Source organism: Falco biarmicus, chromosome 16 (assembly GCF_023638135.1).
Source record: "Falco biarmicus isolate bFalBia1 chromosome 16, bFalBia1.pri, whole genome shotgun sequence".
NCBI classification, from domain to species: Eukaryota; Metazoa; Chordata; class Aves; order Falconiformes; family Falconidae; genus Falco; species Falco biarmicus.
The window spans coordinates 1,102,805-1,130,795 of record NC_079303.1 but is presented as its reverse complement, the minus strand read 5'-3'; the positions used below and the strand labels follow the sequence as shown (position 1 = coordinate 1,130,795).

Genomic DNA, 27,991 nt, shown 5'->3' with positions numbered 1-27,991 from the left:
TGGGGGAGGCAGGTTTGGGCTGAGGGCAGCGGGGAGCCGTGTGCCCTGCAGCGGCAGCGTGGGGGCTGCAAGCGAGCCGCGGCGGGGAGCGTGTGGGTGTGTGCAGGCAGGGCTGTATATCCAGTCTGGCAGAGGGTGTGCCTGCTCACACGCTGGGGAGCCGAGCCGGGAGCAAGAGCCCTGAGACACCCTCAGCCGGGGGACGTATGGCAAGGAGGGGTTTGGGAGATTAACCCCAGCACGAGACGCTTTTGCTGTCACCTTGTGTTGTGCACGGTCAGGTGAAGTGCAGCCCCCTCTCCCCCCAGCCCCACGGTCTGCTTGCAGCCATGCTTCACTCTCCACTGAAAACAGCGTTGGCGTATGAGTGTTTCCAAGACCAGGCCAGCTCCACTCTGGCTCTGCCCTCGGACCACAAGCTGAAAACTAAGGGCACGGGAAAACAGCGGGTCCAAGAGCAAGTGATGATGACGGTGAAGCGGCAGAAGCAAAAGTCATCCGTGTCATCGAGTGTGGGCCACTCCAACCGAGGTAAAATCCCACTGCGCTCTGGACAGCGAGGGGGTCCTGTCTGGGGACAGAGCAGATGCTGTGGGGTGCTTCTGTGGGGTTTTGTTTGTGAGGCACAGACCGGTTTGCGCCTCTCATGGGCTACCCCAGGCAGGGGGTGCTGATATTGCACTGGATGGAAGCATTAGGACTGCACGGGAGCTGGATGCATGGGCTCCCTCCTGGCCAGAGCTGGGCTCCTGGGAGCGCTGCGCTGCTCCGCATCCCTGAGGTGCTCGGGCATTTCAGTGTGGTGCCATTAACCACTTGTTCCTTGGCTCTAAAGCTGGAGTAGCTGCCTCATGTTTGCAAATCCTTCCTCTGTCAGTGCCCCCATGGTTGGAATCCTCCACCAGACCAGTCCCTGTGGATGGCCAAGGCCAACAGCTCTGCTGTCCCACCGCTCCGTGGGGAGCTGGCACCCAGTGTGCGGCAGGCGGAGGGCAGGCTCTGCCCGCGTGCGGGACACAGGCCCAAGCTCGAGAATTGCCTCTGAAGCTCCCAACGTGTCTCCCATTTGTAGGCTGAGAAGTGTGGGAGCCTCCGGGACACCCCAGCTGAGCTGTAGGAAGGAGATGGCTTAGGAGGAGAGGTGTCCTTTCCTACGTGCTGCCTTGCCTTGGCTCGGTGGGGATGCTCTGCGCTGAGTCCGTGCCAGAGAAAGCAAGCAGTCAGCTGAGTCCTGGAGCCAGGTTTCCTACTGGAATACCTTCCTCTTTGGGTCAAGGCTTGGCAAATGTGGGGTTTTTTTGCCATCCTTGTATCTGGAGAAAGCTGATTTGGAGGTGAACCCCAGCTTTCCCCAGCTGGAAACTGAAAACCCAGAGGGTTGTGACAGCTGCAGTGCAAAACCTCCTGGCTCTCAAAGGTGCTTTTGTCGGCAGCTTGCAGTGAGCTCAGTGGCCTGGTTGGGTTCCCTGGGAAGAGGATAAGCCCGAGACTTTGGGGGAGAGAGGGGTGCTGGGGGTGGGACTGGACCGTTCAGCTGTGTCCGCAGCGAGCAGCATGCAGAGGGGCATTTGCTGGAAGGCTGGGAGAGCTGCGTCAGCCTCTGCCATCTCTTTCAGGGACTGTGGCTTGCCCAGCAGCTTTTCCAAGCTGGATCATGAGGCTGAATCCAGCGCTGGTGAGGTGTCATGGTCGAGACACTTGTTTTGGGCTGGTTTACCAGGAAAAGATGGGTGGCACTAGGCTGTGGGTGAGGGTGGAGGTGGTGCGCCCATAGAAGCCATCCTGGCTGTATGTGTGGCGTTACTGCAATGGAGGGAATAGAGCAGCTCCATGGTGGGCAGCGTGTGTGCAGTGACCCATGATGGGCACCACCAGGAACAAATCTCTGCTTTTTCTTTTTGTGTGTGTTTGTGGACATAGACTCCAAGGGGCAAGTGGGGGACAGGGCAAGGAGAGCTTTCTTTTGTCACCAAAATGGAAGATGCACATCTCATCCTACCTCGGGAGGGCTCATTGCTTAAGGTGTTATGGTGCCAGAGCTGACAAAATAAAATACAAACCAGGATGAGACGAGAGGCTCTGGATGGGGGCTGGGGCTCTGCCAGCCTCCTCTCCCAGCGGAGGGGAGCAGGCAGAGAGATGTCTCCCACTGCTGCCCATCGGCAGGAAGGAAGGGAGGCAGAGGGGGATTATTCTGCTTGGAGAGGAGCCCAGGTGAAACCTCTGGGAAACTAAAAAAACCCAACAAATTCCCAAGCTGCCCGTCTCTGCTCGACAGGCTGAAGCTAAACCCCTCCTCCAGACACTTTTGGAAATGTCTGGGAATGGGAATTGCGTGGAAATGTGCAGCTCTGGTTTCTGTGTCCCAGGGAAGTTGAGTCACAACCAGCTCCCAGGAGCTGCCTCCAAACATGGGGCAGAGGCCACCCCATTCCCACTGCAGGGAGGTTGGCCAGCACGAAGGTCCCGATGGCTGATTCACTCCGGCAGCTGCTCTCTCAGGCCATTTCTGGATGGAATCCCAGAAGGGCAAGAAGTTGCCATTTATTCCTGGGGTTTTCTTCTGGGTTGAAGCCTGAGAGGGTCAGACTAAGCTTTCAAGTATTGCTTTTACTGCTGTTGGCCCAAAGGTTAGCTGGGCAGAGCTAATGAAGAGCATTAATATTTCCTACAGACAGGCTACGTGGGTCGGTCAGGCGTGGATGTCTGCCTGTTCAAATGCTCCTTCAACACCAGCTACCTGCCTCCTTCCGTGGTTTCTCAGAGATGTTCCTCAAAGGCAGCACAGGTTGGGGAATTCACAAAGCCCCTTGATAACATTGAGGTGCTTTGCTCCCTCTGCACCCCGACAGTCTCCTGCCCGTGGCTGGTTAGCTCTTGGTCCGGGTCCAGCCATTTCTTGCTGTGTTTGGATCTGTGGCTTGAGCAGGAGCCGAAGCGTGGTGCAGAGCTTCTCCCAGCTTCAGGAATGCATGTGCCTGTGTACGTAGGATGGAGAGCATGGACATGGACCCCTCTTGCCTGTAGCAGGGATGGTGGTGTTGTATCCCAGCTGGAGTTTCTTTAGGGGTTCAGCAGATGTTCCCTCCATGTCTTGCTTGTTGATTGATACATAAAATTAATTGGTTGTTTGCGATCCAGTGAATCAAGGAGTTGTGGCCGCTCTCTGAAGGTGTCACCCAACATGTGCACAAGCCACAGCAGGGCAAGGTGAGCCACTGGGGCTCAAACTGGAGTGCACTGGGATAGGGTAGTGAGCGGGAGCCTGGTGCAGGCAGCGCAACCCCCCACCTGCAGTGGGGGCTTTTCTCAGCCCAGCAGCGTGTTCCCAAGGGCAGCCACAGCATTCGGGGTCTGCAGAGTCTCCCCTCCTGGGGTTCTGGCTCTGGGGGTCTGCCTAGGACACACCTGCCTTTTCACCATGGGAACAGCTAACTGGATGGCTCCCTCTGAATTTGCAAGTAATGTTGTTTTCTAGGGAAAATGAATTTCCGTGGCACGGCAGGAGCAAAGGCCAAGCCGAACCAGCTCCTTGGAGCCAACGGGGCTCGTCTGCAAAGTCCTCTGGCTAAAGAAAAGGTTTGCCAGTGACTTGTCACTGGCTGGCAGGGTATAGCAGGGAGCAAAGACCTGAGGAAACCCAGCTGTGGAGTGCCGTGTCCTTCTGCCTCACGGCTGAGCTGTGATGTGGAGGTTTGCTGCGCTGGGCGGATAGCCATCTTGCCTCGCTCTGACCTAGCTCTGACGGGGGGCATTGCTCTGATGAGAAGGGAAGAAGAGATTTTGGGGACAGTAAGCCTTTCGAAGACCTCTCTAACCTTCCTACAGCATGAGATGATTCAGTGAACGCCATCCACTCTTCCACAAACCTTAGATTATTAGTATAGAAAAACACCGAAATACTTTAGCTCACAGGACAGAGAGCAGAAATGAAGCAAGGATCTCAGCTTCTGGGATTTCACTGACCCTTCTCCCCTTGGAAGCAGCCAGGCTTTGCTTTGTGCCTCCCACAGGCCCTCTTCTCTTTACTACGTTTTTCCTATGTTTAATCATCCTTATTGTTTTAAAGCCGTGCATAGTTCATTATTTAACTTGTCTAGCCTGTGCTACCAGTGACTGGTTCTTGTCTTGCCTTTCCCTGCCACAGATTAATATTTATTAACATGCATCCATTTCCACAGTGCTCCCTGTTAGCTTTATGCGTCTGGCTGAAGCCTTTCACCGTCGTGCTTGAAAAATGGCATTTTTAATGCCGTTCTCCTTGCCATCAGTCCCTTAGCTTCAAGGGGTGTGAAGCTGCCTTTGAAGACAGCAGTGAACTCATCAAGCACAGGCACGCTGGGCTGGATAGAAGTTGCAGTTTGCTCTGCAGTGATCCATAACCGCTACAGAGAGGAGGAGGAGGAGGGCCATGTGGGCACGTAGTGGGGCTCACAGGGATTGAGTGCAAGATCTTGCAATCCTTACCTGTTGTAGTTGGTTTTCACCCTTGGGAACTGTGCCACTGAAGAGAAATGAGATTTTAGATCGACCAAGTTTTGAAGGAAATGCCCTGGGGTAATGACGGTTTGGGGGCAGGGGAAAGGGGTCCCTATGACAGCCTAGCCAGCACCTGAGCAGCCCCTTAGAGGTATTTTCTGCCCACAACTACAGCTGCTGGGAAGCCTGTGCTTCATCCAAGGGATTCTCAGCCATGTCTTTTCTGCCTCCATCCCATCTGTTATCTGCTGCTAATACAGTGGGTTTAATTGGCTCTGTGTTTGTCTAAGCGCAAGTGGGCACTTAAGAGACGTAAACAGCTGCTTGGATGACAACGAATGGGACACAGGCATACGGACATAGCTAGAAAAAAGTACCAAGGAGGCATCTCCCCCAGAAAGCATTTTCAGCCCCTACCAAAATGTTTTTTTTCAGGAGATAGTCTGGTTTTATCCCAAGTTCTCAGGACCTGTGACCAGCTTATGTGGTCTTTACCCTTGAGGTGGTTGAAAAGAGGAACATCCTCCCTTCCCCTGAGGGCTGGCGATACACCTCCAGGCTGACTCTTTAGATGAACCAGGCAGAGAACCGTCTAAACTTGCAGGACTAAATAAAGATGATGTTTCCTTTAGCCACATCCATCAGAAAATTCCCAGGTTCTTCCTGGACTATAGACTGAGCTCTCCAAGCAAAAAATCACAGTCGTGTGGTGCCAGAAGTAGTCCCCAGTCAGCAAGTTGGCTTCAAAATGCCTTGAACATTTGAGGTTATATATAATTATGTATTTTTAAGCTCTTCTATACAAGTTCTTAGAGGTGAAGGCCACTCTTAAACAACTGAAGAACATAAACTTGCATGAACTGCATGGTCTATTGAATTTGGCCACGTAATGGTGAGTTTATACAAGAAAATCAGAGGTGTGCCTAAACTGGCTTATTTTTGGTGTCTCCTTGCTCAAACCCAAAGCCTTCAGCGCAGTGCATGGCAAGAATGGATCCTGAAAGGAGAAGTGTGGTCCCCAGGGAGGACCGGTCAGATGAAGCTGTGAGTCATGCCCTTTCTTCCAACTGCTCATTCACAGCATGGGGCAGTGCTCCCAGGTGCTCCTGCCTGCAGTTAAGTGATGTTTGCACAGAACAAGAGGTTGGCTGTAAGAAGGAATTGCCAGGAAACTGTTATCATGGGGTTGTTTTACCTTTGCACTCAGAGCTGTGGTTCCTGGCTAGCTCTGTCCCCTGGCAAATCACTGGCCCAGACTTACCATTTCGAGCCCTGCCTGGCTTCTGCTGAAGCCAAACACTAATGCCCTGATCTGGAGTTCCTGGGAAAGCCCAGGGTGGAGCAGGGAAGCACAAGGTGAAAGGCACACCTGAGTTGTGCCTCCCGTTGCACGTCAATGGCCGTTTCCTTGCCTTATCAACAATTTCTGTGCAACTTCGTGTATATGAAGCAGTCAGGGCTGGAGCAATATCAATAGGGAGCAGTGCCCACTAAGTCTCTAGACTGGCAGACGAGGTCCTGTGGTTTCCTGCGCAAGTGTATGTCTGTGAAATTACTCTACTGTTGCTTATTCTGCATTCAGTGATGTTCTTCAGATGCTGCCATCTGTCCAGTCCTGCTCCTCTCTTGTTGACAATAGAAAGCAAATCTCATTATTTATACCACATCTACAGGAATCATCTTCCTGAGAAAATGCAAGAATTTTTAGCCACAAACCAAATCACCATAACAGGTTCTGGGCGCCTTAGGCAAGGCAATAAGCTAGATTTATTTGAAGGATCAGTGGCTGTAGAAGACCTGAGTGGCTTCAGGGCTTTTGTGGTCGAGCTTATCCAGTTTATCTAAGAGATGAGTCTTATCAAACAATCAGAGAGATTAGGATATTTCTGACATTACCCACCAGTTTAGGTGCATAACTTAAGACAGGTAAGTCCTGATTTTGTGCTTCGTTAGACATTCAGAGCTTCCCCTGGAAGTTAATTGGAGTATAGGGTTTGTACTTCCTCATAACGGGACTTGGGATGCCACAATTATTAAGCACTTTGAAAAATGTAACGTGAATGAACTTGAACTCTTTTTGGACCATCTCAAGGGGGTTAAGGGAATTCCAGTGTGGAAAGGGAATGACTCGCTTCATTTTTCTTGTAGTGATGAATGTAGCATTGAGTAAAATACTGTTAGGATGGATCCAGAGATTACACTGCCAAAGGCTACTGAGGAGACACAGCTTTTAGTAGGGCTGGGACAGGCAAATCCAGGCACTCTGAATAAAGCACTGAGAAACAGTAGAAATGGCTGGTGTATTCCTCTTGATCCAAGACACCTGCATCTTTACAAAATGTATCTGAGATCTCATCTCACAGATCTCCCCAGTGCCCCCAAAACAATGATGGAGCTTAATACATTCCCAGGAAAAGAAAGTACAAAGACACAAAGTGATCTTTTAGAGACGGAAGACTGAAATTTAAGGCAGTGCAATCAGGTGTTTTAGTGTTTAACTATTTCAGATCCCCAGGTGTTAAATATTTATCCATCATGTTTTGTTGGTTGAATTAGTGAGCCTTGCTTGGGCTGCTTGTGTTGATGTGATTGTTAGCAGCCAGACCAGGAAAGCCAGGCTGGCGAAAGGGTTGCAGGTGGCTTTTGCTTTCAGACAAGTGGCAAATTTTATTTATCTCCAAGTCAGAGTAGAGGAAGCATGTTCCAGGGTCAGACCTTCCAGGATGTGTAGCACAAAATAGCATCCAGACCTTCTCATGCAGCAAAGACCTAAGGCATTGGCCCAGTTTCTGACCCCATCTGCCCTTGTCACACGTTTTGTGGTGTTTAGTCTTTGCTGAAAACCTTAGGTAGTTGCTTGTGGTCTGAGGGCTGGAGTTTCCAAGAGCTCTTCTGGAATGAACATCTATGAGCTGCCTGCAATGGCAAGGGCTCAACCTACTGCCTGTCTTTCCTGTGTCCCTGGTAAGGTTTCTAACTCTGTTATTCCTCAGTAACTAAACTCACTGGAAAAAAGAGCACTGTGCTCTGAAGGGGTGCCTGTGGGACCGCTTCCCCCTGCTGACTGTGCTTTTTCCATTTACAGGTTCCATGTACGATGGTTTAGCTGATGGTTACGGCTACGGGACATCCCGGGGCAGCTATTATGCCAAAACCCAGACAGGAAACAGCAGCTGGGGCTACCCGGTAAGATACTCTTTTATCTGGGGACTGTGGCATACTCTTGAGGTGACCTGTACAGCAAGCACCCTCTAGCAGAAGCAGTCATGTAGGAAGATCACAGCACTTCAGAAACTTGCCAGAGAGGGATTGCACATGGCTGTGGCTATCTTAGAATGTAATTCAATGCAATGGAAGAGGATGATCAAGGACCCTATATCTATGTTGTATGTCGTTGGGGATTTTAGTGTGGAACAAGATTTAGTTTGGTTTTGTGGATAAATATCCACACGGCGTAAGAGGTTTCAAGCTGTCTGAAGGATCAGTCATGAGATCAGACTCTTACAACTCAGTTCAAGTTCAGAGCACATCCATTGCTCATCTGGAACAGTTTCCATTTTTGTTTCCATGTACCAAAACTCCTCTGTGAACAACATTAATGTGGTTGAGCAGTGACGGTCAGGGGATTTGCTTTACAACTGTATTGCTATTCCCAATCTCAATGCTAGAGCAGACCTTTTCAGATTTTCTCAGAGCTTGGAAAAGAGGAGGTCCACTTCTCTCATGGTGATTTCCAAACAAAATATTACAGATTACCAGCAAAAGCACAGGTGAGGTAGTACTTGTCTTTGTGCAATCTAAGTTTATACATCCCACAGACGTCCTGGTCTTGTCCTTGGTGACAGACTCTTGGTACATGGGAATCACTCCAGGCCAGTCCATCGTCTACTGGGACAATTTGTGCTTATGATGCCCCTCCACCTCAGACCTGTATTCTGTTCTGCCTTGGTTTTCATCAGCTATAAAGTAGAAAGGAGCAATTCACAGATCTGGGATTTAAATACGGGAAAGAGAAAGGGCTCCTTTCAACAACTCTGGGACTGTAAAGCAGCTCCCTCTCAACCATCAAAGGGTTGAACCAAGAAAGGTGCTTATGTTGGTTTCAAGCACACAGACAGAGGGTTGAAGCTTTTTCTGGTAGCTGACAGATCCTTTGCCTGTTCATAGCACCAGAATTCCTCAGCTTCAGAAAGATATATCTGTTGCCTTTCTTAATGGCCTTGGTGTATGTAGTGTGCTTGCTTCAAGGCAGCAGTGTCACTTGCTAGGCTTGCTACCTACTGCGTGTTCAGGAGGAAGGACTGAGAGTACTGGTACGTCTTTGAAATGTTTATTTGCAGGCTGTCTGTTGACTTGTTTTAATGTCCTTTGCTGAGCTGGTTAAATCCCAGGCAGTGGTGTTTCTGCCTGCTCTAAGACCAAAGGGGTGACTCTGATGGGTCAGAGCAGAGGTCCGTCCAGCCAAGTGGCCCATCTCCGTCACTAGGGCTCTGCAGCAGGGTCTAAGCACGGTAAGCAGGCAGTGATGCATCCCAGAGTGGTTTTGTGGCCACCAGAAAATTGCAGCTGAGGGACCTCCAGAGCCAGAGCTGGAGCCTCTGATGTTCATAAGCCAAATGATTGTGAAGTTTTGTTTTGATGATATGTTGCTGTTTGTCTGTTGTGATTTCTGAGTGGAGCTTTTTATGCTTTGTCTAAGCAAAACTGCTCTGTTCCAGCCATCCCAGCAGTTTCTAGCTGTTTGTTTGGGTTTTGTCTTTTTTTGTTAGAGAGAGAGGAAGCTAAGCTCCAACTCTGCAGCTGCCCCTCCAGCTTGTGTTCATGCTGCCAAGGTGGTGCTGAAGCTAGTGTTGCTGGTGTGAGGATTATTGTTTAATTTTGTTCATCCCTGATCTTCTTCCCGATCATTACAACAGCTTGGACAGAAGCCTGGTACTTAGAAATACCACTGGCTGCTGGGGACTTCAGTCCAACAGTGTGGTGAACAGCGTACAAGATGGTTACGAAGGTCAGGGTCTCCACTAGACACCCTAGAGCACCATGGACACAGCAGTTCACTCATTCCTAGTTCACCATAGACTTACGCAGTCCATAGCTTTTCCCTGAGGGGCTCTTCTGCATTTACTGGTGAGGGAAGGTCTTTCTCCAAACTTGTGTCTTACAAACCTTCAATTCTAGAAATTGTTGGTACAAGTCTGCAGGACCTGGGCTACTTCAGAAAAAGGGACCAGGACTTGTGAAGGATTCACAGTAAAATTTGTCTTACCTAACTGTGTCTATCTGAAAATCAGCCATTTAGTCTTAACAAGTCGTCTAGACTCCTCCCATAGCCAACAAAGGGAGAAGTACGAGGAGGTGATTCATCTCCTCTATCTTGGAGATCTGTCAGGTCAGGATGAATCAGCCCCTCTGGATGCCTATCTCCTTCCACTGGCAGTTGGATGGGAGCAGTCACCTAACAGGTAGATGACTGCAGTTAGGGGCGATGAGTCCCAAGTGCCATTGGAACTTATAACCTCAAGCCTAAATCTGCTTAACAAGCTTAACAGACATCATACTCCCCAGCCACAGCTAGGAACCTCCACCATTTTGCTTCTTCCAGAAAAGTGTTACAGGTTTATACACATCCACAACCAGCCTCCAGCTTGGGTTAACTTTGACTTTTGTCTATGGACCTGCTTGAAGTCTGTGCAGGTTCCAGGCGTTCTAAAAAACATTTCCTATTTGTAATTCCTGGGTTCTGAGACGTGAAAACAAAGATAAATCAAATCTATTTTTGAAGAAAAAATTGCTGGACTTCTTTCTAGCTGGAGCTGGTGCTGTGAGTGTTTCTGAGAACCACTAAGTCCTTTGAGATGCACAGGCAAATCCAGATGTTTCGGTGAAATGACCCAGCATGGTGTTCAGGAAATTTACTTACTCTTAATTCTTCTGGAGTTAAAAAGGTGTAACAGGCAATCCATGCCTATGCTGCTGCTCCACAGCACCTGCAACTTAAGACACTGCTCTTAGATCACCTTATTATAAAGCACTGCCTTAGATGGTGTCTCTCAGTGACTGGAGGTATCTGTCTCACTCACAGCTCTTCAAAACTATGATTCCTGACTTCCTCCTTTCATCTTGTTTTGTGTCTTTTTGGAAATCTCAGGCTTTTTGCTTCTGAGTTTCCTTCCCAACCTTATGATACTGGTGTTCAAATACTTGAGCAAGGAAAGGATAGATCTGGAGGAAGATCTCTCTCCAGATCAGTCAACATTGCTGACTAAAACTTTGATTTACCGATTATTAAAGACTATTTTCTGTTTATTCCTCTTGTGGATTGCCTTGTTCGTAGCATCACTGTAATTAGCAATGCGATGAGTACCTACTCATTATCAGTGCAGGTAACTGAGATCAGGTACCACTCCAGAAAGAGGCACTCAGGGCAGCAGGTCTGCGCTTGGCTGCAGGGTTTCCTTGGCTCATGTGCCAGGGGTTGGCTTCAGGGGTGAAGCCCCCAGTCCTATTTGCGCAGTGACCACGGTGGGATGCAGCAAGGGGTGCAGTAGTGGCTGCAGACCTCTCCGTCTTAGGTCATCTTTCACTCCAGGTGCTGGATGGAGCCCAGAAGACCCTTAGAGTCAAGTGCCACCCTACTGGTGATGTGAGTTAGGAGTGGCCACCAGTTTCCAAAGCCATTCGACCGAATGAGCTGGCTATGCTTTGTCCTCACATAAGGTAGTGCCTGAGGTCCCACAGAAGGTGCAATGGTGACCACAGTTTACACAGACAAACCTGAGGGAGGTAAAGTAAGCTAAACTGGGCACCTAGAGCAGTGCAGTCATGGCAGGAGAAGTCTCAGCATGAGCTGTGCCCTTGACTCTGACATCGCAATGCCACCCCAAAAATGGGATTTCTTTAGCACTGGGCTCGAAGCCACTGCCACGGTCCAGTGGCCCATGGGTTACAGTGAGTGTGCTGGTCATCCTGACTATGGACACAGCTTTGGAGATGCACAGCCAAGCCCAAGGCACCAAGGGAAGGCAGCACGTGGAACCAGGATGCTTGCCATCAGCAAATACCCTCTGAGGCTTAATTCCCCCCACAGCAATGCTGCCCTTGCCTGGGTCTGCTGGGTTGGCAGCTCCATCCCTGGAAGAGAGGCTGGGGGGTCCCAGGTCCCATGTCTGTTTTGACACTGTCCAGATGATGCAGTATCAGGACAAGGTGCACCCAACCTCCCCATGCTGTTATCTCCACAAGAAGGAAACAGACGGGCACCCAGCCCCTGCTGTGCTGGGTAGGGTAGGAGGCACCTCCTAGGTGTTGGGGGCTCTTCCCCCAGCAGGGTGAGCAGGCCATCGTCCCCGCAGGGCTGACCTCAGCCTGGGGCTTCTCGTGAGGAACCTTTCTGAGAGCAGCCCTGCTCCCAGACCGAGGGATATTTGGCATGCCTGATGCTGCTCCATTTAAAGCGGTTAACTGGGTTGGATCCTGGCACATGGCAGCTGGGGACCACTGGCTACTGGGCCACCAGTGCTCACCACCACTTTCCGCAGGCACCACTGCTGGGGTCTCGGGCTCTAGGCTGCACTGCCCCCGCCCCAGCTTGGCTTCTGTGGCAATCATGTCCATTGTGGCACTAGTGAAAAGTGCACTTTGGTGATTCCTCTGCACTAGAGGCTGTATGGAGATTCTTAAACAGGTGTTCTCGGTGTGCTGCAAAGCTTCTCCCTCAAATGCATTATCTGCATGAGTGGTGTTTGCCATGAGATGGGAAGACTTCCTCTTATCCCTGGCTGGCTTTGCCTCTGTGGACAAAAATCTCTTATCAGCTTTGTTCCGTAAGAGTTTCAGGGCAAAACTTGTCATTTGCTGTGATGACACATTCAAATTTAAAGGAACCTCAATTTTAGAGTAGTTTGGGTAGCATCAAAGAAAGCAAAGATTTATAGCTGTTGCACATCACTGCTCAATCAGACCCCAGTCGCCCCGTCCTGTCCTGTCCCGTGTGTCCCCCACCCCCCACCCCCATGAAGTTTTGCAAGAGGTTATATGCTTTGGGGTAGCAAGTTGGACATTACCTTCCCTGGCCAGAAAAAACTGAACCATCAAGACCTAAATCCCAGCTGCATAAAGAATCAGATGAAAAAGCATACAGAAAGGCAGCACCCAGGAGAGGTGGGAAAGAGCATTTCAGAAATAGATAAACAATATATTTGCTGGTTTTGCAATTTTTTGTCCCTGCAACGGAGTGTGTAGTAGGGAGCAGCTAAAGCGTTTCGCAAGTAGCATCAAGAGTTTTCCCCACCCATCACTCAGGGTGGGACGCTGTCATGTTGCATTGCCTGTGCTTTGCCCTCCAGCCTGGGAGAAACCTGCTCCTGACATGTTTATACGGAGTCCTTTACTCCTGTCTGTCTGCTGCTCTAGAAACAAACAAATTGCAAGGGAAAAAATTAGAGCTAGGTAATGAACTGATGGCGTCCTTAGATGCAGGAGTCAGAAACACCCAGTTATCTGGGAGGGCCTCCGCCACGGAAAGGCAGCGCTGAGATCGGAGTGTGAGTCCCGGGGCTGGTGCGCCTTGCTCTGTGCTTCTGCTTCTCTGGAAAGTGGGACGAGGAAAGAGACTTTTCCTTTTAAACAGAAGCATTTATGGAAGAAAAAGACAGAGAAGGACTCATGATTAGTGGTTGGGTTAATGCCATTTTGACTTTCCCTCTAGCACCAGTTTTATTCCAGTTGAAATAAGAGGTTAGAGACATTTATGTACCTGTCTTGTGTGGCAGTTGGATGTTCCTGTAATGGTCCCACGCTGCAGGCTGGGAACTGGTGATCCACAACTGCTCAGTACTTTAAAGGCAGGTCCCTGCTGCTGCCAGCGAAGGGAAGCGCTCACTCCTTGGGCCTGACAGAGCACCTGCGCGCTATCAGGGTTCATCTTCGCTGCCTTTCCTCCCCGCACCTCCCCTCCTTGTTTTAATATGAATGAACGGCTCCCAAGGCTTGGCTTCAGCACACACGCTCGTTTCACAGTAGGGAGGAGAAGTTCAAGTTAAAATTCAGGATGGTGGCATTGCCTGGCTGCACGTGAACATCCTCCAGCATCCCACGAGTGCAGGGGACTACCAGCAGCTGGCTGAAAGGATGGACTGGCCACCCTGCCCTGACTCCTCAGGTGCCGTGGGGAGAAGTCTTGGGGACAGCCTGTGGTCTTCTGAAGTGTTTTCCAGATCTTGCAGCACAGAGGGAATCACTGTTTATGTCTCCACCCTGCTTTGAGGGACTTCCTTGTCTTTTCCAGCATTTCTGTGCACTCCTGAAGGCGTGGACCCGGCCCACCTCCCCCATGCGAACACTTACAAGCAGTGGGCACACGCAATTCAGGGTGTTAGGAAATCTGGGCGGTTCATGAGGCTTGAAGGTGAGAGATTGATTATTTCCTTTCACTAATGCTATTCTGCATAGGGAGAGCTCATCTATGCACCTAATGGCATCAGCAAAAGCTACAAGATTGTTGTCAGGTGGCTCTTTAAACCACAGACTGTGTAATAGCATCATCTTCACCTTCAGAGCTGTCATCTCTTCTCCAGACAGCAGAGTGCTTCTCTTCTACCTTGCTGTGCATCCTATCTGTCTGATCGCTGCATCCAGCAAAGAGATAACAATGTGGGGAACCCCATTCCCTTGGCCACGTTTGCTCCAGCATTGGAAGCAAAGGTCTCTGACTTAGCTTGATGAACGTCTGCAGTGGGGATGTGGGTTTTAGTCTGACCAAGCTGCTTTTAAGGCGCAGACATGGCACTTTCCCGACATCAAGGAGTGATCAGGCCAGCTACATATGTGCAAAGGATTCATAGAGACTATTTGGCAAGCAGGTCTGAAATCCGCTGGCAGGAGACTCCTCATCGATCTGGAGGCTTTGGATCAGGCTCCTGCTGCAAAGAGGAATCCTAAGATACCAGTTAGGTCCGTGCCACTTGAAAGAGATTAAAATGGGCTCAGCCAAGCATCTGGTAGAATCAGCAATAAAAGTCATGCACTGACTTCGGTAATGAGCTTCACATCACACGGGAACTATTTTCCCATGAGTTTGCAGAAGGCTTCCCCGCCCTGCCAGGACCTGCACTGACTTGCCGCTCAGGGCTCCCTGTGTTGCAGAAAGGTGTCTTTGCAAACAGGCGGTCGCTTTACTTCACCCATCTCAGGGCTGGCAAGAAAGAGGACTATGCTATATGCCACTATAAAACACAGCAGGAAATAGAGAATTGATAATTCTGTATCTATAAACACAGACACACTCACCCCTCCCCTGCTCTGCTGGTGGAGAGCCCATGTGAGCATGCTAGAGAGCAAACAATAGCTTTAGATAAATAACAAGTTAGCTCGTCCATGGTTAGCTGAATTGGTTTCAGCAAATGCCTCGGGGCTCCACAGCTCTGCCAAGCTTCTGACAGCCCTACAAAATAATCCCGGCTTGTACTGACTCATAAAGAAAAACAACAGGGCTCACATCTAACAAGCTGCTGCTCTGTCCTCCAGCCAGCTGCTGCCAGTGGCAAGCCCTGGGAGTCAGTTCCCTGCTCCACTGGGCAGCAAAGTCCACCCTACACCTTCCTGCTGCATCCCCAGCCTGGCCCTCACTGTCCCAAGGGTTTCTGAACCCAGGAAAATAAAGGAAAAATGTGGATGATATCACCCTTAGAAGGACATACTCATCCGCAGCAGGGTAGATCACGGCTTCAGGAAAGGTCACTTTGCCGTTGCTGCGTGCGTGCTGCATCCAAAGCAAAACTAGGATGGGGAGAACCTCCACATGTGGCCATCCTGGAAATTTCAGTGGGCTTGCCCCGCAGCAAGGGGAGCCCCTGAGACTCATGGCCCCTACCCGTGTGCCTCATCCTTGCTCTTCTTATCACATGCCAATTCTTCTTCCACATCCCTGGAGCCCTGCAGTGTGCACCAAACCTGTTACCTGCTGCGCTGCAGTACGAACAGGTTTTTTGTGTGTCCTCTGGAGTAAATGCAAAGAGAATTTGCTCCCCTTTTCTTCCCTTCCAGCAATTCACCTGTTTAGATGCAAACCTGCAGAATGAAAGTATGAAAACTACTTTAGACTGGCGCTCAGATGACAGAGCAAGCTGGGTATTGGCGTAGCTGGACTAAAGGGTTCCTTCTCATCCAGACGGCATGCCTGCTAGGCAGCCCCTTTTAAAAAGTTTTCAGCCGTTACCTGTGCAACTCTCTGGGACACAGCAGAGAGGATTCGCTGCATTCTTGAAGATCAGTTTGTTAATGGAAATATTTGGCTTAATTAATTACCATAATGACAGTTCTGCAGAGCGTTGGAGACAGGAATGATGCTGTGCGTGCTCAGGGCTGGGACACAGTTGGGGCAGGGCAGCGGGACTCAGGGTGAGCCTGCAGAGGGTACAATTTCTCTGGCACATGGGGTGTTTCTAGGTTAGGAAATACGGATTTTTTTTTCAGTGACATGAACTATTGTACGAGGCACAGGCATTTCACACCTTGTGCCTTGAGCCTCTATGGAAATAAGATGCTGGTGTTGACTTTTCTTTCCCAGCCCAAGGGATCCTTGGGTGGCTTTTGCAGAAAGAGGCATCCAAAGTAGTGCTGCTTAAAGTTATGTGAGAAAAGAAACCTTGGCCCAACAAGAGATCATAGATGAGCTTTCCTGAGATAAGCCACAGGGGGAGGAGGCAGGCAGTTTTATTCTTTAGTTCTTTTTATGCTGGTCTGCTGCATGTCTTAGAGATCTGCTTGCCAGCATGCTCAGGGGGATGCAGTGGGAAAAATCACTACATGGGGTAAACAACACGAAAATAGCTTTATTTCTTTTTCTTTCCGGAGTTTATACCTTGGTGACTTGTCTGTCACTTGGATACAGCCCTGTAGGCTTCCAGGTGCCAGCATTGAATGTCCAGAAGTGTTAACATTGCAATAGAATATTGGATTCAGTCCTGGTGTACTTGGGGCAAATCTGGAAGACTTTTGGTGAAGCGGTGAAGATATTTTGACCTGACAGCAGGCAAGCTAAAACCATTTTTTTCATTTGACTAATTGCAGGGTTTTTTTACTGTCGTATTCTTTTTTTTTCTTCCTGGCTTAGTCATCTCAATTCCTGCTGCGTATCCCTCATTGTTCCCAGAACACCCCATTATATGAGCTGATACTACACACCTTGTAACTCATAAACAGATATTCATTGTCTCCACTTGTTTCTTGGCACAATAAGACTCAAGAATCCCCTCTTAGTGATTTCTCACTCCCTTTACTCCCTTCCTAAGGAACTTAGAGGTGGAAGGGGAGCAAAATATCACAGGGAAATTAAAAATAAATGCAGGCAGTGCTGGAAGGTCAGAATGGGACATCATTCTCTGTGATGGCAGGAGATGTGATGTGAGTTCCTCTAAGTACAGGTGGGGTCAGACCCCGTTTCTTGGAAAGAAGGCTTTTTCTCTGTTGCCAAGGTCATGTTTGAGCTTTTGGTTCTGCTTTCAAGCTCCTGGATGCCATGTCCTGATTACTAAGTGCCCCCAGATTTCAAGGGAGGGTTTAGCACTTTCGTAAGCCTGCAGGTGGGCTAACCTCCCATAAATTCTGGGTGACAAAAATACCCGAGAGGCATAGGGATTTGGTAGCCATGACACCCACACAGGGGTGGGCTTGGCAATGTCCATCTGCAGCTCAACCCTTCCCTAATTTTTTTGCCTCCTGTTTTCTCATTGACAGCTGTACAACGGGACCCTGAAGCGGGATGTGGAGAACAGGCGCTACAGCTCTTACAGCCAGATGGAGGGCTGGGGCAGCAAGCACTACAGCAAGGCTGTCTGCAGCCCCACCAGGGCCGGCAGCGACTACTGCTTTGTGCAGAACATCAAGAGCAGCCGGAGCGAGCCTGACCTCTACTGCGAACCGCCCCGGGGCACGCTGAGGAAGAGTCAGGTGGGGGGCCGGGCAGAGCACAAGACGACCTTGAACCGCCAGAGCATCTACAGCAGCTGTAGCACCCAGCAAGGAACTACCAGGACAAGTAAAAAAATGCCAGCACGGGCTCTCTCTTGCCCCTCCAGCAACAAGCCCGATGTGGTCTATGCCCAGCCCATGATGAGCTGCAAGCAGGACGTCGTTTATGGACAGGCTCAGTCCGGCTCCAAGTAAGTCTGCTGCTGTGGGGGTGAACCTGAGTAAATGTAGACGTCTGCTGTGGAGGTCTGTCCATCAAAGCTAGTCACCTGAGCAGCTTTATAGCCACTGGAGGTCTGCTCGCAGTGCACATCGCACCTAATTGCATCCTGCAGTAGAGTCTAAAGTGGGTCAGATGAGTCACACTCTTAAAGGGCTTATTTCTTTCCGTGGGCTACAGAGGGAAACCAATAGGACTGGCTCAGCGTACATACCTCTGCTGTAGCTGTGTGATGGTGGGCAAGGGGATGCCCCAGTCCTTGCGCTGGTACCAGCCAACAGCTCCTTTGCAAGATGAGAGTGAGGAGGGGAAGAGCGGAAATCCTGGTGTGCAGCTTGGTGCCTCTCCTGACGGTGATGTGGCTTTGATTTGGCAGAAAACAAATCCCCAGAATCAACTAACTTTGGAGTTATTATCTTCCTGAGAGTCTGACAAAAAGCAGAGCTGAGAACCTGCTGAGGGGTTGTATTTACCCCTCTGTCATTCCACCCAACCCTTGCTTCATTCACCCAAAAGGTCTGATTTGGGTTCCAGAAAAAAACTGAGTCAGAAATTGAAATAAATAGCCTAACTGGAATAATTTACCTAGCCAGGAAAGAGGAAGGAAGAGAAATTGTTCAATTCCTTCTTGTCCAGAGCATGAAGTTCCATTTGGGTTAGGAATTATGCAAGGGTGGAGGATGGTCCTTCATGTCTCAGCATCAGGTCCCTTATAAATGTTGCCTACAACAACAGGACGTGTAAAACACACCAGTGAGCTCAGACACTCCCAAGCTAATACGTCTGTCCAATGCAGCAGAGCTCTCACAGAAAAAAATGAGTGGGGTTTTGATGGCATTGCAGTGATGTTGATTTAAAGCTGCCCTGATGCTGCTGCTGCTCCAGCTCTGGAGCACCAACCATATTCTGCCATTGTCTTGGAAGAGATTTGGTCAGCACAAACCAGTCTTGGAATCACAGAATCCCAGACTGGTCGGAAGGGACCCCTGGAGATCATCTAGTCCAACCCCCCGCTAAAGCAGGTTGTCCTTGAGCAGGCTGCACAGAGTGATGTCCAGCAGGTTTGGAATGTCTCCAGAGAAGGAGCCTGCACAGCCCCTCTGGGCGGCCTGTCCCAGTGCTGTGTCACCTGCAAAGGAAAGAAGTTTTTCCTCGTCTTCAGAGGAAATTCAGACTTCTTGTGTGTCAGTTTGTGCCCGTTGCCCCTGTCCCTGGGCACCACTGAAAAGAGCCTGGCCCCGTCCTCCTGACACTGGCCCTTAAGCTCTTTGTAGACGTCGATAAGATCCCTCTCAGTCTTCTCCAGGCTGAACAGCCCCAGCTCTCGCAGCCTGTCCTCACAAGGGAGATGCTCCAGCCCCCTCATCGGCTTTGTAGCCTCTGCTGGCCCCTCTCCAGCAGTTCCCAGCTCCTCCTGAACCGGGGAGCCCAGCACCGGACCCAGCACTGCAGATGTGCCTCCCCAGGGCAGAGCAGAGGGGGGAAGGATCCCCTCCCTCCACCTGCTGGCCACGCTCCTCCTCATGCACCCCAGGGTCCCACTGGCCCCTTGGCCACCAGGGCACAGTGCTGGCCCATGGGCAACTTGCTGCCCCCCAGTACTCCCAGGTGCTGCTCCACAGATCTGCCTCCAGCAGGTCACCCCCAGCCCATGCTGGTGTGCGGGGCTGTTCCCCCCCAGGGGCAGGACCTTACGGGAGGTCAGCATACAGTCTGCATGTTTTGAACTGCAAAACGTTGCAGTTCACGGTCTCAGTGTTTTATTGAGTTGGAGAAGGAGGGTCTGCGTCTCCCACAAGCGTTCCCAGGGGCTGCTGCGCTGCCATTGCATCGCTGCCGTGCAGAGCCTGCTCTGCACCCACCCAGAAGGTATCACAGCTCCCAGACAGACATGGCAGCTTGTGACAGCCTCCCTCATTTTGTATTGAGTAGAAGTATGTTCCAGAGTATGTATGCCAAGAAATTTCACTCGCTCGTTAGCATGTTGTCATGAAACCTTTAGCTTCCCATGTGCCCGGTTACTTCATGTTTAACACATGCAAAATCAGCCCTGCCCAACCCAGAGCACTGGTGGCATTGGCCTGCTGCTTTCAGAAGCTTTGTAATTCCTCTGGAATAGGAAACAGAGGCTTACATAAACTGGAAGTAACTTGTTCTAGGGAATTTCTGACTAAAGAGCATAGGAGTGTAGTGGGAGGGATAGCAGAATGATTAGACATGGGACTGCAGCTGGCTTCTGCCAAAGGCAAATACTGTTTTTGAGAAGTCAGTCCCAGGCAGGCAGGCTCCCCAAAGCAAGCCCTGCTCTGCACTGCACAGCGCTCATGGTTGTAGACTTGGTCATGGCTTTGGAAAGGTCACTTGAAAAATAATGGAGTTTTCTGAAGAGAAGAACTGCTGTTGTGAGAGGAATGCTCTCCAGTGCTGGATGCCCTTTGGTTAGGGAGTGGCTCCATTTATATACTTCTCCTGGCTTGGGGCATGGCTCATCTGGCAGAACAGGTTCTGATGTGGAAACGTCTGGCTACAAGTCCTAGGCTCAGCTGGGGCTGTGTCCCCTGAGTAAATCTGATTTGGCTGGGGCACACCCCCTGCTTGGCGTGAAATCGCTGCGGAGCTGGATTCGTCCGGAGGGCAGCTTGTACAAAAGCTTCTGCTCCTCACTCAGAGATAAGGTTGGAAGCACTGGTCCTTAAAGTTTTGGAAACATACTAAGGAGTTGTTCTCTTTGAAAAAATGACTTAATAGGAAGGTCATCAACCCTTATAAAGTGCCCAGCAGGTCACTGCTAGCCTTGGTCTGTAGTGTTGCTTTTGTTGGGAAGGGGCCTTCGGGGATGGGTTAGGGCTCTATCTGGGCTCTCTTTGCTCTGTAGGACTGTTTCTTGCTGGAGGATTCTGCACTTGGAGAACTCAGTCTGCATTTGGGTAGCCTGATCTTTGAGGAGGGAGAGGTTTGCTTGTAGGCATCCCAATATTTACCTTCCATGTGCAGGACAAGGGCTTGCCTGGGTAATAGCTGCTGGTGGTTCCCTGTCTGGTGCTCTGCTCCTCCTATTCTGCTAGGGTTTCAGGTAGAGTTTTTCCCTTTATAACAGGGATAATTTTGTGTTCGGTTTTCATGCTGCAGATCTGTGTAGGTGGAGATCTTGTCTGCAGGTTAGCAAACCATCTCTATGAGCAACAGAAAGGCTAGTTCCCATGCTTTCAGTGGTGATCCAGTGAGGTGATTTCAGTGGGACCTGTGATCCACTGGGTCTGTCTGTGATACAAAACTCCTCTGCAATGCAGTGACTGTGGGCAGTGTCAGTACTGGTTCAAGCATGGTGCTTCTCGGGTGTCCTGTGTTACAGATCCGATCTCCTTGGATGGTGTGAGAAGAAAAAGGCGTCACTGGACGTTCTCATTGAGAGTGATGTGTAGATATCAAAATACTGAGTGTGCAAGAACTGTCAAACTATCTGTACAGGACAGTCCTTCTGCACTTGGTCACAAAGTTATTTAATGACAGGAACTATTCTTGACTGGTGATTGCTTCCGTTTATTTAACTGGCTTTGGCTGTGTAAGACATGGAAGGGCTGTCTCTTTGATAACTATCTCTCAGGAGAGTCCTTCCTCTTACAGCAGCAACTCTGGTTGATGAAAGCACCTTTCCTGCAACTACCTGATGAGTAGTTTAACACCTAAATGTTTTTTGGGGAGAAACCATTCTATGATAAACTACAGCATGATGTAGGGTTTTACTCACCCCATAGTATTGGTTCTGGTGATGACATCTGAGTTTGCGCTGTTTGTTCAGATCAGGAGGTTGAACGTTACTGCCTTGCTTTGGAAACCTCCTCCTGAAGTATATTCTCTTCCACCACCCCTGTCGTTATGGTCCTGCCTCAGTGAGCAGAGAGGGACCTTCTGGTGTCCCTTCCAGACATATTTCTCTACATCCATACCGTGGCTCAAGCCTTGGGAAGCATGATGTCATATATGGGGCATTTCCCAGCTCGGTATATCTGTCCTGGGCTCAGAAGTTCATGGGTTATTGTGGTGGCTCCTGCTCAAAGGCAGCTCTCGATGAGCAGCGCTCACACTTTGCTGCGATGCAGCTGGATTGAGTCTTGCTACCCGATAGAGCTGGAGGGAGTCGTCTTGGGCTCCAGGGCTCCCTTTCCTCCCTGGAGCTCCTCTTTTTGTGCTGTCATGAAATCCTGCAGATCTGCAGCCTTTCATCCTGGAAACTGGCAGCAACAGGGATTTCAGCAGCTGGTGAAGCCTACATGTGTTATGCCTGATTTCAACTGTCTCATCTGATGGGTGGCACCTGTGACATGCTCCAAGTGACAGTGTGTCATCTTGAGCTAGCCAGCTTTTAGCTAAACAACATGTTGTAATTCAGCCCAGTCAGGAAAAAATGTTTCTACGTTTTCTTTGGTCATCAGGTAGCGATAATGAGAACAGTAATAAAGGATGTGATGCTTAATGCATCCCAGAAAACTCTGAGTCTTTGTCCCCCTCCAGCTGGAACCTGAGGTACAAGAAAACAGTGGTTACTGCCGGATGACATTGCATTATTTCTGTTTGCCGACGTGCTGCCCATATTGCTTCCAATGCCACGGGCACGTGCGGCTGAGAGCCCAGGGCCAGGCTAGATCGTGATACGTGGTGGTTGTGGCTCTGCAACAACCTGTGCACTAGCCAGCTGGTTACGTGCATCTGTGCCGGGTGTCCCCTCTGCCCTTGCAGAGATGCGGCCACTGGCCAGTGGAGCTGAGATCTGAGGCAGGTCAGTGAATTGCCCCCGGTGCGGTCAATGCCTCCCGAGTGACTTCAGGGGAGACCCAGGCGTTTGAGCTGGAGATGTAAGTGAGAGGCCAGGCTGATCTCTGCCCTTCTGAGGGATTCAGGGTATTCCCATTTGTGAAGATGAAGAGATGAGCTGGAGTGTCTGCAGACATTCTCCAGCTTAAGGGTTGTTGATACAGATCAGGAGCCATTAATGGACACCTACAATATGTGTTGTCTTCTGTAATACCACATGCACCTTTGGCCTCAATTTCAGATGTGGATGCATTTCCCCTTGGTGCTCTCTGGGACAAAAAGGATAAACCAGCACATTAGAGATCATGGGGAAGCAAGTGTCTCTCAGAGCACCAGGAAATATGCACGATCTTGGTGCTACTCTGTTAAAGGACTTGAATACTCCGGCTGGCAGCTACAGAGGAGGCAGTAAAGGCTGGGACAATCCTTTGGATTTTCCATTCAGACATATTTGTCTGTGGTGATACTGACTTGGCCCCAGCCAAGCTGTGGCAGCCCCTGTGAGCTGTAGCTACAGGTCAGGGTGTCCTGTAACCATCCATTCCTAGGCAGAAGCTCAGTCTCTCTGGAAACTGTAAACAGTGAAAATGTAGAAAAGTTACTGAAAGAGTCAGAAAAGGTATTGAAGGTGTTTTCTGCTAGATCTCCTCTCTTTTGGGATAAATAGAGGTGACTACTATCAAAAGATAAATTCTCCAGGGCTATGCCACACAATGAAAGAAGAACCAAGTACAACGATAGGTACCGTCATTTTGGTTTGGTCTTGTTTGGAATTAACTGCCTCTAAAAAGGACTGTTTCACAGTGCTGGCTCCTTGTGATGTGAACTTGCCTGCGCTGCGCATTTGCATCCAAAGCAGTTGCTGAGGAGCTGTGCGTGATGCTGCCCTGGCAGGGATTGTGTCACTGCACATGGTGGGGATGCCCTCCTCCCTGGCTCAGTGTCAGTCTGTGCTCATCTCCCCTGGCACCTGCCCGGAGAGCCAAGCCTGAGGGGAAGCTCAGCTGAGCTTTCAGTGCCATCAAGACCTTGGTGCCACGTCCCAGGGGTGGACACGGCTGCTCGGCGTAGACCGTGGCTATCAGCTTGGTTCCAATGCTTGGATGTGCGAGACAAGTGAATCCATTGTGATTTTATTAATGAACAATGGAATTTGTCAGAGTTTTCTGGCTTCCTCCTCTCCTGGAACTTGCAGCCCTAATAACCAGGATGGAGACTTAGATCTGATTAACAGCAACCAATCTGCTAATACAAAGTAAACCAAAAGCATTAGTAGCAAATGAGGGAATTTGCCTTTCTGTGATACTGATCCTTGTATTTGTTTCCCTTCCACACCTGAATCTGATCATCTAATTTGTCTCCTGTTGAATCATTTCTAATTGAGGTCTCTCCCTATTCTGATTGCTGCTTTCTTGTGGAAGAAGAGCAACCTTTGGAGCTCTTCCTACCAGGCACATTGGCCCAGGCTGGAGATGGCCACGGCCCAAGAATTTGTCTTGGAGCGGGCTGTTCTCGTCATGTAGATCTGGTTAGGAATATCCCTGACTGGCTGATGAACAATCTCCCATTAGCGCAGGCTTTGCCAGGGTGATTATATTCTCAGCTAGAAGAAAACACTGCTTCTCAGGTGGCATGACTGAGCCCAGCGGCTCAGCCTCTGGGAACTTCTCCTGCTGGTGAGCCAGCAGGGGAAATGGAACCTTCCCCATCTTTTCCCACACAGAACTGGACCTGGGTGCCCAGTTTTTTACTGATGAAGGAGGGTTTGGCCCTCTTACTGAGTGGGTGTGTAGAAAACCACCATCCTTGAGTAGCTGGACCAAATGGACATCCTTCTTTCTCATAAAAAGTGCACCTGATTTAGGGGTTCTCTCAATTTGGTAAATTAAAAAGGAAAAAAAAAAATCACCATTATTAATTAAGCTGTGTGGCCTCTGGCCTGGTGCGTTTAATCAGGTGCCTCCCCCCACACACAATGCCAGCCTAGGTCTGGATCCCTCAAAGGAGAAGTCCCTCTGGTGCTTCCCATGCTGGATCCATCTGCATCTCAGCTCTGTTGCATGTCCGAGGAATGTGAAAAAGACTAAGAGAAAATCACAGCATCCTGCATCCAAATGAAAGATTTCTGAGGTTCCATAGTTCCTAGTTTAAATTTTGTCTTTCGGTTTTATGTTTCCTTGTTGCAAGTGTAATGGAAGTTTCTGTGAGCCAAGTTTTGATACAAGTTCAGACTGATGAAAAATCATATGACGAAGCCATGTTTTATTGATAGTGTAGAAATAGAAGTGGAATGAGTTCATCTAACCTTAGACATTGAATGCTTAAGGTCCAATCCAAGACTGTTGTCTATCAGTCCCGTCTATCAGCAGAGGTATCTCCAAGCCTTCCTGTCTCAGGAAGAATGTCTAAGATACAAAAGCAAGTTGTTCTTAGAAGCATCTATTTCTCTCCATTGACCACACAGGTGCTTAAATGAGTAATATAAACTAGACAGAGACTGATAGCCATGAGGGTTGGGGAGACAAAACAGCCTGTCACGCTGCCTTCCAGTGTCACAGCATGATTGTTAGGTTTGATATCTTGTATGAAATTTGCTGTAGAATTATGGATATTATTCACTGGCCTGTGTTGTGTGAAGGTGAATCTTTGGATGCTAAGGACAAAATATTTTATCTTATTGTAAGCTGCTGGTGGTGGTGACCACACTTGGGTGTCCTTCTTAGACCTTTATTCTTAATGTTTCTTTGACACAATGAAAATAATTCTGCATATCCCATGCCTAGAAGAAGCCACCCCCTCGTAGTAATATTTAGCACTTCAAATGCAATTGGTTCATTTAACGAACCAATTTAAAAACACTGTTTTGTTAGTCTGCCAGATTGCCTGAGGACAATCAGCCCCTCTACATAGTCACTCATTAGTTTGACATGGAGAAAAAGCTTATGTAGAAATTAATGTGGTTCAAACAGGACCTGATCTCCCCAGTCTCCAGGTAAAACTCCACATCAATCGCAACTGGAGCTTCAACAGGGAATAACATCAGCCAGGCACAACGATGACCTAGTTGTCCTCGCAAAGCCCTCCCTCACCTTTTTTATTTCATCCACTGTTAACAAAGTGTTTCCCATTTGTATCCCATCACTGCTGAAATAGTAATGAACAAACAGGAGTTTGGGGTTTGACTCTTCTCAGTCCTGAACGTTGTGTGGTCATTTATTCTGGTGCAAATTGACGCAGACCCTCTGCCACGAGCAGAGACCCTGCTGCAGCCAGCTGCACGCCTAAGGCGCAAGGATGCTCAGAAGAGAGAGTAACCTTTGTTAGACTAACTGAAATAATTGGAAACGCAGACAAGCTTTGCAGGTCAGAGCCCCTTCATCAGTCTGAAAGTTTGTTCCTTTTTATAATTTTATGTGATTAAAACATCACAGTTGATGCTAAATAGGTACAAGCCAATGAGAGCAAGACCTTCATATTTCTGAACAAGTGGACAAATCTTCATGTGTTTGTATTTTCCCCCAAGGTTTCAGTCCTGCTCCCAGCCAGAGGCATTCATATCCTTCCTCTGGAGTCTGTAGGCACATTCTTTACCTATAACAGGGATGATGACAGTGGCCAACTTTTGGGAAGAGCTTGGAGACTACCAGTGTAAACATACCCTGGGAGCAGGATGTCTCACTGCTATTATTAGTATTTCATAAACTCAATATTTGTCCATCCCATCACTCCAGACATGCCAGTTGCGTTTTCCTAAGGGATCTGCTCTAGCCTCCCAAGACCATCAGCTGCTCTCACATTTTTGCTTCCACCACACCTCACATCAAAGGATCGCATGCTGTGGGAAAAGCATCTGCCTACTTTAGATTGCCCTAATAACCTGACAGATGGTTTCACTCTTGTCCACTAATTCTTTTATTTGAGAAACAGTGAATACCGGTTCATTAAACCTTCCACTTTAGACATGATTAGACATCTAGCACCTCAACCAAGCTTTTATTTTCTGTCTCCTTTGTTTCTGGATAGACCAGATCCATAATTTATTAGCCTTAGTGTCCTCCACTGTATATTTCCCACTTTCATCATCTCTTTTTTGAGACAGAGAAATGCACTAGGGGTGCACCGTGTGGTTTATGTGGCAATATGATCATATTTTACATTTTGTAATCGATTCCTTCCTAACAATTCCCAGTACTGACGTAGCCATTTCAGCCGAGCATTCACGCCATGCTGTATTTCTCTTTAACACAGAATATGTGGTGATGAGATAGACGGCAGTACAATGACCATCCAGAAAGCCATACAGCTTCTGTGCTCCTCTGATGACAAATACCAGGCCATGGGTGCTTACTACCTCCAGCACACCTGCTTCCAGGATGAGTCTGCCAAGCAAGAGGTGAGCAAACCCCTTTGGAGCTCTTAATAGCAGTCAGCTGGGATTTTAAGAGGGGAATAGTTACCAGGCAGTGGAGGAGACTGTGTCCACGTTATCACCGTAAGTGGCCGTGACGCAGGTTATCGGGTTTTGGTGATACAGAAGCAGGCACCCAGGTGCAGTGTCTTCTTCTGGATGCAGTTCCACACAAATCTTTTGCTATGTCAGAGCTGCAACATAAGAGCCACATAAAATTGCCCTAAATGATCTTCACTGTGCATTGCTCAGTGACAGTTCAGCCATTTCCAGCCATCTAAGCCCATGGGTTAACAGTAATCAGGTACAAATATACTGGATCAAACAGAAGCCCTTCTTACCGAGCAGCTTATTTTTCTTATGCTCTCACTCTCCAGTTACTAAATTAATGCCAACGTGCAGCAAAGGAAGCAGCCTTAAGGACGGATCTGCTGTAGCAAGGCTGTCACAAAGGTTTATCCCCACCCCGGTGTGCTTGCAGTCATGCAAACCTGGGGTTACCACAGTGCCATCCTTACGGAGGTGGCCTCCCATTGCCTGACATGATAGCGGAGCTGGACACACGGCAGAGTGCAGGGACAGATCTCTGTGCCCTTGCTGCAGCTGTGGGAGTGCAGGTACCCCAGCCCACGGCACCGTCGCTAATGGTGGGGTGGCCACACCCTTCGTTACCGTTGAAAACACTCTCTGAGCACCGGCCTGTCCCATCCCATCGCTTCCCAGAAAGATGTGTCAGAGCAGGTATGTGAGTCATCCCGGCGCACGCTTGTTTTCTTTCCTTTCTGAAAGGCGCTCATTCATTTTCTATTGTCAGCAAATCCCCAGCCCATGGGCTGGATTGCGCCAGGAGGGGCTCCATGCGGGATCATGTCCCCAGGAGACCTGCTACAGAGGGCATCCTACAGCGGGAACGCTCGTCGTTTTGGAGAGCTCAGCTGGAGGAATTTGCCTTCAAACCTCCCTGACATGTGCGTGGTGTCCTGCCGGCCGGGGTTCACACCCCTTCCCGGTGCTGCCCCAACTGAGGACAGCCCAGTACGGCTCCTGGCTGGCCTGGAGGGTGTTTACACTCTGCCGTGAGCATCCCTTTTAGCTCAGCCTGT

The 27,991-nt window shown here is 49.4% G+C and overlaps 1 protein-coding gene across 1 annotated transcript in view; it reads left to right on the top strand.

Annotated features, from left to right (window-relative positions):
- Positions 1–329: 329 nt before the first annotated feature.
- The window catches only part of PKP1 (plakophilin 1), a 42,149-nt gene continuing 14,487 nt past the window's right edge, over positions 330–27,991 (top strand). Inside the window, exons 1-4 of the mRNA XM_056361619.1 lie at positions 330–531; positions 7,565–7,665; positions 17,215–17,639; positions 26,729–26,873. Coding sequence (XP_056217594.1) covers positions 330–531; positions 7,565–7,665; positions 17,215–17,639; positions 26,729–26,873 — 873 coding nt within the window. The remainder of the gene's footprint in view (positions 532–7,564; positions 7,666–17,214; positions 17,640–26,728; positions 26,874–27,991) is intronic.